This window comes from Populus alba, chromosome 13 (assembly GCF_005239225.2).
Source record: "Populus alba chromosome 13, ASM523922v2, whole genome shotgun sequence".
In the NCBI taxonomy this organism is placed as follows: Eukaryota; Viridiplantae; Streptophyta; class Magnoliopsida; order Malpighiales; family Salicaceae; genus Populus; species Populus alba.
In genome coordinates, this window is record NC_133296.1 from 2205756 (window position 1) to 2222008 (window position 16253).

At 33.4% G+C, this 16253-nt stretch overlaps 2 protein-coding genes across 3 annotated transcripts; one reads left to right on the forward strand and one right to left on the reverse strand.

Annotated features, from left to right (window-relative positions):
• The first annotated feature begins 340 nt into the window (after positions 1-340).
• Positions 341-11510, forward strand: LOC118053300 (5'-3' exoribonuclease 4). Of its 2 annotated transcripts, XM_035064525.2 has the most exons (22): positions 356-733; positions 1305-1407; positions 1509-1585; positions 1676-1867; positions 2029-2148; positions 2257-2319; positions 2404-2550; positions 2630-2794; positions 3222-3299; positions 4501-4587; positions 5163-5243; positions 5920-6015; positions 7017-7087; positions 7508-7636; positions 7748-7824; positions 7918-7958; positions 8057-8131; positions 8979-9130; positions 9233-9337; positions 9417-9492; positions 10026-10105; positions 10375-11510. In XM_035064525.2, the coding sequence occupies exons 1-22, from the start codon at positions 527-529 to the stop codon at positions 11048-11050; spliced, it is 2898 nt and encodes a 965-aa protein (XP_034920416.1). In that variant the 5' UTR covers positions 356-526; the 3' UTR covers positions 11051-11510. The 2 variants fall into 2 exon arrangements, 1 of the variants encoding a protein (XP_034920416.1); XR_004688339.2 differs by lacking the exon at positions 10375-11510 and having other exon boundaries at positions 341-733; positions 9233-9324.
• A 2702-nt stretch (positions 11511-14212) lies between these two features.
• LOC118053299 (uncharacterized) lies at positions 14213-15127 on the reverse strand. The gene has a single exon (XM_035064524.2). It carries the CDS (start codon positions 15067-15069, stop codon positions 14347-14349), a length of 723 nt encoding a protein of 240 aa, XP_034920415.1. The 5' UTR covers positions 15070-15127; the 3' UTR covers positions 14213-14346.
• Positions 15128-16253: the final 1126 nt, after the last annotated feature.

The window sequence follows — 16253 nt, forward strand, 5'->3', positions numbered from 1 at the left end:
TTGTTGTCTATATTGTTTTGTGTCTAGAGCTACATTGTTTTTTTTTTTCCCCCCTTACATGGATTCAATTTTTTCTTGTAATTAATCTCATAAATATATATTGCCAAAGAAGCAATTTTCAAAAAATATGACGAAGTCGTTGTTTAAATTATTTTTATACGAATTTGTTTTTTTCTACCTACTCAATGGTTTAACACCCTTTTTTTTTTTTTTAATCTAGCCAAATTTTGATCAAAACATTAAATTAACCCAACTTAAATTAGTCACCGGTCTACTATTTTCTTCCCCAATTAACCCCCAGCTCCCGCCCAAAATCACACTTCCTCGACACCATTCGAAGTCCAAAGTCCAACCACTACCCAACGAATCTCCCTTTACGCGGGCAATCTCGTCCATTAATCTGTCACCGTACCCAACACCGTTACAATGATCCTTCCTTCCAATAAAAAACCCACAAGAAAAAGCACTCGCTTCAATTCTCCGATCTCGATAGAACCAGAGCCGGACGTAGCCAGAGAGTCTGGACATGGGTGTACCAGCGTTCTACAGGCTTCTCTTAGACCGATACCCGCTATCAATTTCGGATGTGATCGAAGAGGAACCTCAAGAGGATTCGAATGGAAACTCCAAACCAATCGATGTTTCAAAGCCTAACCCTAATGGTATTGAGTTTGACAATTTGTATTTGGATATGAACGGGATCATCCATCCCTGCTTCCATCCTGAAGGCAAGGTACAATTTACCAACTTATACTTGTATAGTTTTCTGGAATTTTAGCTTCTTAGGGTTTAAAAGGAGGTTTTTTGTATTTGTAGTTGAATTGCTGTTAAATTTTGATGTAAATGCAATTGACTGTTGTTAAATTTTGATGGTTATTGTTCGCTGCAAAGCTATACTTATACAGATTGTAAAGTTTTAGCTAGGGTTTAAAAGAGGGGTTTTTTTGTGTGTTGTTGGATGTAGTTGTTGATTTTGATGGATAGTGTTTAAAATGAACATTCATTTATAATTTTACACATGTTATAGGGTTTTGTTAAGGTTTAAAAGTTTGAAAGATTTTGTGTGTTATTTAAATTCTGTCCATTTTTCATGGTTAGTATTGAATGGAAGCATATATTTTACGCAAGTTGTAGAATTTTATATTGTAAGATTTAAAAGAGGAAATCTTTGATTTTGTTTGTGTGAATTAATTGTTATCAATTTTGATGGTTTGGGCTTAAAAGAGGGTTTTATATATATATATATAGTTTCTGTGTGTAATTGAATAAGTTGAATGGTTTCTTACTTTTGATTTTATTTACAGCCTGCACCTGCTGCTTATGATGATGTGTTCAAGTCCATATTTGCTTACATTGATCATTTGTTTGCCTTGGTTCGTCCAAGGAAACTACTTTTTATGGCAATTGGTAGGGTTCTTGTTTTATTGATTTTTCTTTTAACCGGTTTTGGTATTTGTTGAATTTATAATCATTTAAAGTTCATTGGTTTTTTCCTGGGATAATTGTAGATGGGGTTGCTCCTAGAGCTAAAATGAACCAGCAACGGTCGCGACGGTTTAGAGCTGCAAAAGATGCTGCTCAAGCAGTAAGATTGAGATAATTTAATGGTTTTTTTAGTGGATCCTCTTTTGTAGAAGCGATGATCTTAGTATCATTTTATTTATGATGTATGTAGGAAGCTGAAGAAGAAAGATTGAGGAAAGAATTTGAGGCCGAGGGGGAGCTTTTATCCGTTAAAGAAACGCCTAAAACATTTGATTCTAATGTTATCACTCCTGGCACTCAATTTATGGCTGCTCTTTCGACTGCGCTTCAGTATTATATACAAAGTAGATTGAATCACAATCTGGGCTGGCAGAATACCAAGGTGTGATGGATGTTCTCCTTTTGCTTAGTTTGTTATAGATCGGATCATTCCTTGTCTTTGGAGTAATCCCTTCTGTATCTTTTGAATATACTTTCAGCTTTTCAGGATACTTTGTGTTCTCTAAACTTATTTATGGGGCTGCATTGGGTGATTATTTGAAGGTTATTCTTTCTGATTCAAATGTTCCTGGTGAGGGAGAGCACAAAATCATGTCTTATATAAGATTGCAACGCAACCTTTCCGGTTTCAATCCAAACACACGCCATTGTCTGTATAGTCTGGTGAGCGTGTTTCTGATTTGAGGCATTTTGGCATTTCAGATCTTATTGTTTTATTATTATTTTGGCATCTAACTGCTAATCCTATGAAATTATTTTGTTTGTGGTCAGGATGCAGATTTAATTATGCTGTCTTTAGCCACGCATGAGGTTCACTTTTCCATATTAAGAGAGGTTTGCAGCTCATAATCTAAAGTTGGCATCATTTCTCCATCGATTATTGGTCAGTCATAAATTTTATATGCGTTGATTGTACAGATAGTTACACTTCCCGGGCAGCAGGATAAATGTTTTCTCTGTGGTCAAGCTGGTCATCTTGCAGCTGAATGTCATGGCAAGCAAGGAGATGATGCTTTAGATTGGCATGTGGTAGATGATACCCCAATTCACAAGAAGAAATATCAGGTTGAAGAACAGACATCAACTGTTTCCATTTGTTTCCATCTCGTCGTAGTATTTCTAAGCTGTCTCCTTATTTGAACAGTTCCTCAACATCTGGGTGCTGCGAGAATATTTGCAATATGATCTGGAGATTCTGAACCCACCATTTGCTATCAACTTTGAACGAATAGTGGATGACTTTGTGTTCATGTGTTTTTTTGTTGGCAATGACTTCCTTCCGCATATGCCAACATTGGAAATTAGGGAGGTATGTAAGTAGCAAGCAATGGTTATACGAATGAGTTTGGGACTGAACAACAGGCTGAGTTCCATTTGTTTAGTTTTTCAGTGATCAACTCTTGACAAACAATTATTATGAGATGAGGTGGTTTTTGTTTTGTAGCTTGTTTGTGTTGCTCAGCTCCTAGTTCTTTTGGATGCTTTTTAGCTAATATTAAGTGACATTGATCTGCTTTTGTCCTCCAATCTCTCCTCTACTTCTTACTATGAAATCTTTTCTTCTTTTGTCAATGAAAAAGAAAGATATTGATGTTTTTATTTATATTGGCCATAGTTTTGTTTTGAAGTTCTGTTGCTTCATGGTTTTCACTTTGTTGTTCTTCCTGGTGCTATCTACACTATTTATTGACTCTTCAGTTTTATCAACTTCATCATCACGTCCTTTCCTGATTCAGGGTGCTATAAGCTTACTGATGCATATTTATAGAAGGGAGTTCTCTGCAATGGGTGGTTATCTTACTCTTGCGGGTGAGGTAATTTCTCTTTTTTATGTTCTCTACAATACTTGTGCCTTTGACTATACTCTGGAATATGTTTCTCATTATATGAAATCTGTTAAAGATTTGGAATACAACATTAGTCTAATTTTATATCATGCATCCATTTTTTTCATTTATCACAATTATGATCAGGTGGAAACTGTGCGCAACACTTGAAAATTTAGATTACCATTGTTAATGATGGTCTGTTCATTCTTGTTGTTTTCCTCCCACCTTTGTTCTAACTCTTCAAAACCAAGTTTTTTTCCTCCTTTTAGTTTAGATTACTTCTCCTTTTAATCAAGTGGATTTACTTAATAAAATCTGCTAATAAAAATTAATAAATAATTTACAAAGTTATAGACAAGAACTTCTGTTAGAGTTTGTAGTGAGAGATTTTTGTTGCTTATGAGCGATGATGTTTTAAGACTTCTGGTGAGTGTAGTGTTTCTAAAAATACTCAGATTCATTTTAGTTTTCTAACTTTGGACTTGATTTCGAACGCATTTAGCCCTTCCAGCCTTCCATTTCATCCTAAGCCATCTGAATTAATGTGGACCACTTGAGACAAGAGGATACTAGCGATAACATGAGATTTTTGCTTTATGTTTGCTGGAAGATATCATTCTAAATATTAGAAAGTTCATGCATTATCAATGCATTTGGTTGTCTCCAAATAGAATTAGATCTTAGCTGCCCAATTCCACCCTTTCCTCTGTATCTCTTTTATCATACTTATTTGTTTGGAAATTGAATTCAGGTTTGGCTCATTTTATATGCTTGAATTTCTAGAATGACTTGCTTGCTAAACATGTGCTTTAATACTCAGTGGGTTCTAGCCAAGATATAGACATGTTATAGCCTGTCCTGACCCCTAGTTATTCTAAACTACTTTTTTTATTTCTCCTTTTCTCTCAAAGAAGTTCCTTTTTGGCTCTGAAAGTCTTACTTGGTTAGATAATCTTTTTATTAGTTATTGCTCTTTGTCACCCATATCATGAAATAGTTACATCTATCTGCTGGATTTGCCAAAAAAACTTGTTCTTCAGTGCTTCTGTCCCCTTTTAAATCACCATGGCTTGTATTTCATACTTTTTATGCTGCTTGTTGGTTACTTTCAAGGAATGATTTTGCTCCACTATTGCAAGCATGAGTTCTAATGAATGTTCTGATTTCAATTAGCTTCTGTATACAGGTTTTCCTAGATAAAGTAGAACACTTTATTCAGTGTGTTGCTGTCTACGAGGAGCAAATCTTTCAGAAGAGGACTCGTATACAACAGGTGTTTTCTTTTTCCATGCATGGACTTATAGTCTTCAGTTCTCATCCTTGGGTCTAATGCAAATATCTGCGTTTATTTTTACTATTTATTGCTGGTAATAGCATGCTCACTTGTTGGACCATCTTGTTGGCTAGAGACTTTTTATGTTTAGATGACAATTTATGTAAAATCTTGGCAATGATTTAACTTATCTGTAACTGTAAATTTGCTAGATACAGCAGGTAGGATGTTGGCCCTAAATGAAACCCCATATGCTGCTCCTCATTTACTTTATTAGTAGAAGTATTAGGTTCTGTAAACCATTACAAAATTTAAGATGCACTCCGAAAATTGGTCTGGTGATAAAAAATTTACTTTATGTGCTAGAGCTGAAGAAATTTAGGGGATTCCCTTATCTTGTTTGGAATGCTTAGTTCTCTAAGATTTACGTCAAATTTTTATACACACATTGCAAAGCAGACTGTATTCTTCTTTCTATTTTTCTTCTGTGGCAAATTTTGAGTTTTGGAGTCATATACATATTGTCTTCTCTGGTTATCTTTTTGTTTGTACTTGTGTGGATAATCCATTTTCAGGCTTTTGATAATAATGAAGAGATGAAACTCAAAGCAAGGAGAGAGTCCTCTGAAGTGATACAAGCACCAGTTGTAGATAAGGTTTGTGCCTATAATATTTTCATTTGATGATATGGATTTAAATAAATGTGTTGTGTTCTGAATTTGCCTGTGAAAAATTGTTTAGGATCTATATTAAACAAAAATGAACCAATTATCAATTCCTTGCCAGTTAGTTTTTGACAGAAACCTCAATCCTCTCTCATTTTTTTGGACTTCTCCATGTATAGACAAAAGCTCGTTAGAGGAGTTGACGCTTAATATTGTTTCTAATTTTTCAATACAGGATGTTGGTCTTAACTCTTCGAGAGAAAGGAATATAAAGCTAATTTTGTATGATTCCCATGTTGTGTTTGGTGACCTAAGGATTTTTCTTTTCTTAATAGGGTTTTTAAGATTTAAAAAATAATAATTGCTTTTGCTTTCTAACTGGTAAATTTGAAACTTACGGTTGTGCCTTAAGTTCCTTGTCTTTAGAGGTAGATTTTATTTTGTAGATAAACAGCGAAGATTATTTTGGTTCAGTAGTGTCTAAATATTGAACATCCATTTACTCTAGCAGGCTCGTTTTCTGTTTGATATTTGTAAGTTTGCTTATCCATGGCCTTGCATCTTGTGGACCAACTGAGGACAATGTCAGCCCATTTGAAGGCTAGTCTTGTCTTTCTGGTTGTCCATTTTCCTGGTATAAAATTTGGTTCATTTTTCTTCTTGTCAGGTTAAATTAGGGGAACCTGGATACAAAGAGAGATACTATGCTGAGAAATTTGAGTTGTCAAATCAAGAGGAGGTTGACAAAGTTAGAAAGGAAGTGGTAAGTTGTTTTTTCCTAATCATGCAATTAGCACCTTAGCATATCCATATAGATTATTATCTGCATTTTCTCTTGGTAGCAAAATTTTGTGTGTACACAGTAGTTCATGACAACCGTCTGTCTCCCCCCACTAGTCCTTCCTCTCCTTAAGAACCCCCAGGCCCCAACATCAAAGCTGCTAGGTTGCTTGTACATATTTTTTTTCCTGTAGTTATACGGTCTTCATTCTGAGATCCCTTGGCATGATGAAGTACATTAAATGAGTCTTTCAATCACCCTTTTTAATGGGGTGGTTTTCGTTATTGTTATTAGTTTATATGGGTGACCTTGAGTGCTACTTGTCTCACTGTTGTGCTATCAACTTGCTGTTGGCTTCTCATTTCCAGTTCCTAAGAGTTTATTTATTAGTTTATCTGGATGATCTTTTGGGTGTCATTAGTCTTATTGCTGTGCTATCAGCATGCGATTGGCTTCTTGTTTCCACCTCAAAGAGTACACATTTTTTTCAACAAATGAATATGTTCTTCATGGTGATTATATTTGTTTTATTATGATCTCAAGTTCCATTATTTTCTCCAACTTTTCATTTTGAGATTTCTTAATTTATATTGACTTTAGTTTGAAGGTGTAATATAATAAGGTGAACTTCACAGATTTACATGAAGAAAATAAGGCTGCTTTTGAAAAATCAAGGAGTTTTGCATGTTTTTCCTTGAATGGGAACACTATTATGTACTATCTTAACCAAAGGAAAAAAAGAGAAGAAAATAATGAATAGATAGAGAAAAAGTCAGTTGCTTGTCATCATAACAAATAGAAATCTGGCGTGACAAAAGATTTGGATGTAGGAAGTATGCCAGATATGGTTTCTGGAGTATAATTTTTTTTTTGATGTTGCTAATGTTCCTTTTTGGTCTCCCTTGTCCCTGTCACTTGTTTTCTGTACAACCAATCATGTATCTGAAGAAAAAAGAAAATAACGTTTGATGTTGTTCATGCAGGTATTGAAGTATGTGGAAGGTTTGTGTTGGGTCTGTCATTATTACTTCCAAGGTGTTTGCTCTTGGCAATGGTCAGTTCAATAAAGGCAGAAACTAGAAAGTCATTATACTTATTTTCACTGGCAATTTAAATTTTTTTATTGGAGTTTCAAGAACAAGCACGTGCCCAAAAATACAAACCTATATATGAATGTATAATATCTTGAAGCTCTATACATGAGTAAAGAAATAATGGAAAAGAGGACAGTAAGTTCATTGAAAGTTGAGAACTATAGTTCTATCTGTTTTGAAGGTGGTTTTGACCCTGAGCTCTTAAGCATATGACCTGCCAACCAATCAAATTTCTATGGCTTGTGACAGCTAAATTTAGCTTTGCCATCACTCTGCTCATCAAATGGACAAAAATAGGCTTCCATTCACTCTATAAGCTTATATGATACGGTTCCTTACTGCAATTAGTTGAAGTTGGAATTCTCTGTTGTCTGTTTCAGGTTTTATCCGTTCCATTATGCCCCATTTGCTTCAGATCTTAAGGATCTGGGTGAGGTGGAATTAAACTTTTTTATTGGAGAGCCATTCAAACCCTTTGATCAACTTATGGGAACCCTACCAGCTGCAAGGTTTTTTTTTCTTTCTTTTTTATGTGAACTCCTTGCATTTTCAATTTTACTTTGGATACTCTGTCTGATTATTCTTCCTGTGCTGTGTGTCATCCTTTGGGCATACTACAGTTCTAATGCTTTGCCAAAAGAATACAGGAAATTGATGACCAATCCATCTTCACCAATTCATAGATTCTTTCCCTCAGGTAAAAGAATTGATTGAAGGATATTGATTAATTTACCTCAAGGAATTGTTTATCTTCTTCACAAGATTAATGGGGTTTCTTTATTGTGGACAGATTTTGAAATTGACATGAATGGCAAGCGCTTTGCTTGGCAGGTAAATTATTCTGTATTGGTTATCAATACATGTGCTTTAACTATACCTTTTTTTTTTTATCAACTGACTATATTTACCTTATATTTATTGGAAGCTAGGGTATTGCCAAATTGCCATTTATTGATGAGAGGAAATTGCTTGCCCAGACAAAGAAGCTTGAAAGCACTTTAACGGTATTTAGGTTTTTTAAAGTAGTATCCAATAATTTCATCCATTGTAAACTATATTTTAATTTCTCTTGTATGTGTTGGCCATTTTATTAGAGGCTTTCACTCTGCACATGTTCTTGTAAATATAAACTACTACATGTTCCTTGCTCTCTTGGATGTTGAGCTATTCTTTTGGAGGCTTTTACTCTGATATTTTCAGAGTTTTGAAAAAGAAAAGTATGCAATTAAGATTTGGGAAAGCATATTTAATGGAGAAATGCCACTGTCTGAGAGATCAATTTTGTGCAAAGAGAAGGATTCGTGATGTGATATTTTAAAAAACCTGTTGAGATTCCTAGTTATAATGCATTTCTACTGATTTAGATTCTAGGAAACAATATCAATTCGAATACTGATTTCGGAGAAAAAATATTTATTTGTTACAGATGCTTTTGTCACCAAAGGTTCCTAAAGTTTATTTCTTATGTTACTGTAATGGAGGTTGGGCTGTTAACATAAACTCGTATTCATTTATCTTTTTACTTGTGTAACTTTTTAATAGTCAATTATTTGATTGTGTGATCTGATAGTTTTTTGCTAAATTTTGTATTTGAATAAATCCATGTCGACTTTTGAGTGATTTTCATACCAGATGGAAAAGTTTTTTAGTTGATATATCCTCCTGTACTTAAATTTCTCCTGAAATTTAATTTGTAAGCACCAAGGGTAGTTTAGAGTTGGCAGTCAGTTGTGTTCACACCCCTATAATGGGTTTGATCCTTCAGAAGCTAAACCTTGCGGTTTTGTGGCATATCAGTCTTCTTTTTAGTTTGGATGTCAAGTATGTTAATCTTTGATTTGCTATTTGCAGGAGGAAGAGCAGATCAGGAATAGAGTGATGCATGATTTGCTATATATTCATCCTGTTCATCCATTAGCTCAACTAGTTATTTCATACTATCAACAGAACGATCATTTATCTGAAGGTGAAAGATTTGCTTGGGAAATTGACACAAGAGCCAGGTTAGTTGGTCTTAGTGTTGATTGATGTTTTAGTTTGAATCTGTCAAATCATTATTTATGTGTGCTGGCTTTATTATCTCATTTTACACTGACCTTTTACAGTGGGGGGATGAATGGTTGTCTTTGGTTATATGAGAGAAATGTGCGGAGAAGTGTGGTCCCCTCCCCTATACTTGGATTGCCAGCCTTAGAGGGTAACCAAGTTTTGTAAGTTCCAACTTTTTCCAGTGCTGTTTTCATAAGCTGATTGATCCTTGGTGTAATGTTGTGTACTTTTTCTTTGCAGAAATATCACATTTCTAAATCCTAAATACCGTGGACACATCCCAGAAATTCCTGAGGGTGTAGTCATGCCTGAAAAGGTATGTGAGCTCTAGATGCCTGTAAATTTGGTTTATTTTGTTATACGCTGAAAAGAAAGGACATGGAATTTCTGTCAACTAATGATGTGGCAGTGATTCAATTCATGCATAAAATAATGTAATAGTGTTATTGGGTTTCATAGTTCAGAGTTTACTGGAGCAGTAAACTGGGATTCTTCTGTGAAAATTAATTGGCCATGCCTGAAAAGGTATGTGAGCTCTAGATGCATGTTTTTCGAAGGTATTGCTGGGCAGTAAACTGGAGGCAGTCCTTGTGTTCAAGGAAATTGAGTTTGGTCATGGTTTATGTTTCTGGAAGTTCCCCCCTGCATATGCATATGGGTGGAAGTGCTGATGCAATTGTAATATAATGGTCATGTTAAGTTTGCAGGTGCAAGGATTCTCATATGTTGTTTCCTTGAAGGCATTTTCTTTGGATAATGTGTTGTGCCGTCACAGGGTTTGATGTTAGTTGATGATTTGATTTCACAAATGTCCATGGCTAATTTGAGGCATGTTCTTGCTATTTGCAGATCGTAAAACCTGAAGATCTTAAATCATTCCCCACATTATGGCATGAAGATAATGGCCGGAGACAGCAAGGCAGGGAAAGGTACGAATGGATTTCCACATCTTTGCAATAATTGATTTGCATTGGTTTGTAATGTTTGGGTGGTTAGGTTGAATATGGGTGACATTTGTTCATGACCTGCTATTCTTGACAGACAATGCATCTCGCTCAATTTACATGTGGAGAAAGGAAGGGTTTCATTGATATCCTCTTTTTTTTTTCTCTGAAAAGCATAGATTGTAGGGATTAGAACTTACTGCTTCGTCTTCTCTTAAATAGCCTAATTCACACGTGCTGTCTCTGTATTACAGGCCACAAGCACAACGAGCAGTAGCTGGCCCCTTCCTGGGGGATGCAGCTCATCGTCTTGTCAAGAACACCCTTAATATCAAACCAAATGTTTCATCCTCTAGGGTGTTTGACCAGCAACTATATCATAATATCCCGGGCAATTACACATTCTACAGACCAAGACCAGCTGGACCAGCTGGTTATGGAAGGGGCTATAGGGATGATCCAAACTATCATTATGCACAGCACAGTAACCAGCAAGGCCTGATGAGTAATCCTAGGTATCAATCTTTGTCAAACGGTGTGCAAAGCAACCGACACAACTTTAGGACTCAAGACAGAGTACAGTACTATCAACAGTATCATAACTTGAGTAGTGGGGTGTCTGCTCTGACTGTAGAAGAAAATATCAGAAGCAGGGCACCTGCAGTGATCTCACCTCGAATGCCGAATCCAGGAAACACTCCAATCTTACAAAATCAGGCCGAGCAGAACACAGGTCTACTTTCATCACCACCCACCAATTGGATCAACAAAACAGCTGCAGGAAACACTGGAATGTACTTCAAACAAGAATCAACGTCGATGGGTCCAAATGAGAAGCAGGTGAAGCAGGTTTATCAGGCTAAGACACAAGTAGCTCAGGAGACGCCAGATATTCAAGCTCAGGAGACGCCAGATTTAAAACAGCAGTAACATTGTATATTTGAAGAATCTTGCGTGTTTTTGCCACACCCACATTTCAGTGGCAATGTATGTTCATTTGAATCTTTGAATCTTTGCATAAGCGCAAGTTTTTGGTGAATTTACTCGGTTTGGGCAACAAGAGTCACAGAAACTATTCCTGGATGGTATGCAGCTGCAAGAGCTCGTGGATGTTAAAGAGTTTAATATAGTGAACAGTGGCCTTTTTGAGATCCACTTTTGATTTGGTGAGAGTTAGCATACTGCATCTCACCTCATTCATGTTGCAGCTGCTTTCTTCCAGATTTTCCTATTTGCTTACCAGATTGTCGTAGAAAACTGTATCATACAAATGTTTGGTTGCAATCGGGCATGTATCTCAGAAATGTTGTCCATATGTACCGTATTTTGGATGATGTAATTATTCTTGATGCAGTATCCTTTTTTGTGACTCGGAACTTTTTGCTTTTCAGGATTTCTGTGCAAATCTGACAGAATCTGAACGATAGTTCCTTACGAAACCTTAAACGATTGCCTAACAAGGAGAAGCTTTTTCCAAGTTCTATGGCTTGCTAAAGCCCTCTTTGGTGTGTTTTTACTGGCTCACTCACTGTTTAAGGTGGCAGAGACGGCTCTCTCCAAAGGCCCTTTCTATCCTGGGTTGGAGCTGGGATATCATTCTTGCTCAAGTTTCAGCATTCTTTCGCCCAACATTTTCCATTTAGAGGTTAGCTTGGTGCTCGCGCTATGTAGCTGGCATGGTAAAAAAAATATTTAGACGAAGCAATGTTATTAAATAAGCAATAAAAATTAGAGACTCGGTCATTGATTTGTTGAGTTTAATATACTTGGTTAATTTAACATGTGAAATTCTAGATCTAAAATCAATTAAGAAACTTAATTTTTAATCAATTTAATGTTTTTAATTAATTTAATATTGAATGATGAATCAAAAAAACAATATATCGATTTAAAAAATTAGCAATCTAAATAATAAAAATCAAATTTGATTGGAAAAAAACTAGAGGATGAAATTGTAAGGAAAAAATCAATTTTAAAAATTATCTCAAATAAACTAAATAGCAATAAAAAAAATAAAGATCAAATTTAATATATGAAGAAATTGAAAAAAAATCTAGTTTTATAAATTATTTCAATAAAAAAATGATAATAAGAAGAAAAATGGATCAAATTTGAATGAAAAACAAATTGAAGATCTGTTTTGAAAATTTAAAGAGTCAAACATAGAAATCAAGTAGGAGAGAGAAAGCGAAAAAAAAAGTCATTGATATCAAAGTAGAGGTCAATAAGCTGCACCCGCCACTAAGAAATGAAGATTTTATCGAAACAATTTGAACACTACCTTGAAAGCTATTATTTGGCCGTCAAACACCCACTCATGCACGAATCAAATGGCACAACTATAACCCATGCGCTCTACAATATACATGTCAATCAATTTTTTAAAATAATATTTATATTTATTAAACTATAAAACTATCCTTCTTACAACTTGATTGTAACAAAAAAAAAAGTTAGGCACAGCCTAAATAAATTTTGATTTTAAAGGCAATTTAATTACGTGCTTTAAAAAATAAAAATACAAAAAGTCATTGGACACCAATTTATTTTTATTTTTTTTGCTTTTAAGTGTAATGCTGTTTTTAAAATGCTAAAATACCAATTTGTCACATATCAATATGACTATGACTAATGGATCCTTATAAAAAGAATATGTTACCTCAATAATTAGTTCATTTTTTTTTTTTTAAAAAAGAAAGACAAAATGATCATTATAATATTCCAATTTATGTCTCCTTATTGGAGAAAAAAAAATTCAATTTTATAAATTATTTAAAATAATATAAATAATAATAAAAAATATATATATCAAATTTTAAAAAAAAAAAAATTGAAGAGTTGCTTTGAAAATTTAAAAGGTTAAGCCTAGAAATTAAGAGGGAGAGCCGCCTAGACAATTTGAATACTGTCCGAGAAGCTATTGTTTAGTCATTAAAAACCCATTCACAGATCACTCGAATGTTGCTACCACAACTTTAATATTCTAATATTTACAATGTACATTTGCAATATTTTTTTAAAATAATATTTATATTTATATTTATTAAATTATCAAATTGTTCAGTAAATTTGATTATAACAAAAAAAAAATTAAAGAAAGTTTGAACACAACTTTTTTAAAAAATTGCTTTTAAGAAGTCGTCCAAGCCTGCTTTGAAAAGTGAAAATATAAAAAAGTACATGAAAACTAATTCTAAAATAAAATTACTTTCAACAATCATTAAATTATTTTATTGTGCTTTAATATAATAATGATTAGTGGATACTCGTGAAAATAATAGCTAGCGGTTTTTTATTTGAGAAGGGGCAAAATAATTAATCCAGCAATGTGTCTCCCAGTTAGTCTCTTTTTTTTATTATTATTTTATTTTAAGCATTGTATATATTAAGGGTGATCATTTTTTATTTAGTTTGATTTATATAAAAAAAATAATTAAATCGATTTTTTTTTAAAAAAAATCAAAACCAGTTCAAACCAAGCAGTTTCAATTCAGTTCGGTTTTTTAGAATAAAAATTAATTCAAACCAGTTTGACTCGATTTTTTCAATTTGGTTTGGTTTTAGTCGGTTTTTTTTGTTTGGCTCAGGTTTTTTTTTTGTTTTTTTTGTGGTTTGGGTTTGGTTCGGTCTTTCGGTTTCAGGCTTAAAAAACCAAAATCAAACCGAACAAATTGATTTTTTTAAAATTTTAATAAATTTAATCAGTTTTTTTTTTTACAGATTTTTTTAAAAATATTTTAAATATTTTAAATTTAATTGATTTTCCATTTTTTTTCTCACCCGTAGCATATATGTTCCCAATAACTATAGGTCTCTCTCTCTCTCTTTCTCTTACATGTCAAGCATTTTACTTTGCTTCATCATTTCTCTTCCACATAAAACAGCCAAGGATAAGAGAATCATTGATCATCTAGCATGTCAGATACTTAGTAAAATATGCAAATTATTCAAATCTTTAGATGAGATGCATGTTCAATGCTGTACAAAAGAAGAAATAATGAACTAGCTTAGCAATAGAACCTGAAGATGAAGAGAGCAGAAGTCAAAAGATGATCTTCTGATAAAAGAGATTCGACTCAGAACACTTAGATGTCCATATAAATTCTGATGTTCGTGTAACTCTCAAGTCCATTTCTGAATTATCACTCTGTTTGCAAACATTTTGTTCCAGATGAACTTCAAATACATATAATACAGCATAACATGAAAAAAAACCTCACCATTTACTATTGCAGAAAATACCCTGACAAGAACAGAACAAAGAAGAAGAACAAGGTCCCATATATCAAAATAGTCTTTTGACCAGAAGTAAGTGCATTGCCTCCTAATCCATACTGCTGGTTCTGTGCAAACCCAGCAATCTCCACACTTTTACTCTCGAAGAAACTCTGTGCAGCTCCACAAGTTGGACACCTCCAATCATCAGGTAGCTTGTCAAACTGAAACCCTGGTGGTAATGGATATGATGGGTCACCAACTGCCTCATCGTATTTGTAGCCACAAGACCTACACTCATAAATCCCAGTGTTTAAAACTGCAAACTTCTCTTCCAACCTTCTCTTATCGAACTGTGGCTCTTCTTCTTCTTCTTCTTCTTCGGGAGGAGACTCTGTTGGTGGATTGGTTTGGGTTGAATCTGATAGAGTTGGCGTCTTGTCTTCTCTGGAGACATCAATGGAGTGTAGAGAGAAAAGATGAGTCTTTTGGGGTTTATGAATGGAGAGGAATGACAGTTTTGAGAAACGGGTTCTGGATTTTGGAGGGGAAAGCTGTGGAAGGTGGAAGGACACAGTGGCTCTTGCGGCTGCACAAGCCATTACTCGAGTTGTGTGTTTTATATGGCTTCTTTTCTTGTGCCAGTGTTTGTGTCTTAAAGGGTGTAGACAAAAATGGAATGTGTGTTGATTTTCTGGGTGGAGGAGAAACGGAGTGGATCCATGGAAGAGCATATGCTGTGTTCTGAATGGATGGTGGATAAGGTGGGGGAAGTGACAGAGATTGCAGATCGATTCTTATGGCTTACAAGTCTTTCGTTTTTATTTTAAGAATATAAAAAAATTATTGTAAATTTATTTTACAAATAAATTTATTTTTATTTCTTATATTTTTGTCTATTTTGTATTTATTTTTTTATATTCAAATATTAATCAAACAAGAACTAATGATGTGTTTCCTTCCTTCAAAGAAAAATCTCAAGTTCTAGACTTTATAATTTAATATCATAGTCAATGCATGGTCTAGGTCATATCGATCACATTCCAACTAGCTATGTTAATCAATGAGATTGATTTTTAAGATACTGTAATATGTGATGTATCCATAAAGATGATGTGTTAGTAAATTAAAATAATTTAGAAAGATACGATCTGTAGATGAATCTAGTAATAAAAAAAGAAAATAGAAAAAGAAAGTTAAATAAATACTATTAAGTTAAATAAATACTATTTTCATGAAAAAACAATAGTTTAAATTCATGTGTTTGTAAAGAAATATTTAACCCCGATTTTTATTTTTAACGTGGACATTTTTTTTTATCTTAGATGTTGTGTTTTCTTACCAAGAAAAAAATATTTTATATTTATGAATAAATCATGGAAAAAATTATTTTTATATCAAACACGAGAAAATATAATAATAATCTCTTTGAGAATTTATAAAAAAAAATTAAAAATAATATTTTTTTAAAAATGAACTAAAAAAATTAAAGTATCGGAAAAAGAGGATATTAATTTAAATAAGAGTAGAAAAATTAATGAACCAATAAACTAAAAATAATTTTCAATGCATTTTAAAAGACAAGATAAAAAGTCAATCTTTATCTTACAAGTAGAGACAAATGAAAATGTAAATATTTAACCATGATTTTTCTTTTTAATTTATGTGTTTGTATTATTTTTTTTTATCTTAGGCAACTAATTTTTATTTTTATAAATACATCAAACAAATATAATTTATTTATATCAATTAAAAAGAAAAAAATTTAAAAAATAAATTAGAATAGTCTATTTGAAATATTATATCAAAAAAATTAAGAAATAAATGCTATTTAAAAAAGATAAAAAATAAATATTAAGACAAGAGAGAGAGGGTATTAATTAAAGTTCAAATAAAAGAAAGTAACAAACACATAAAA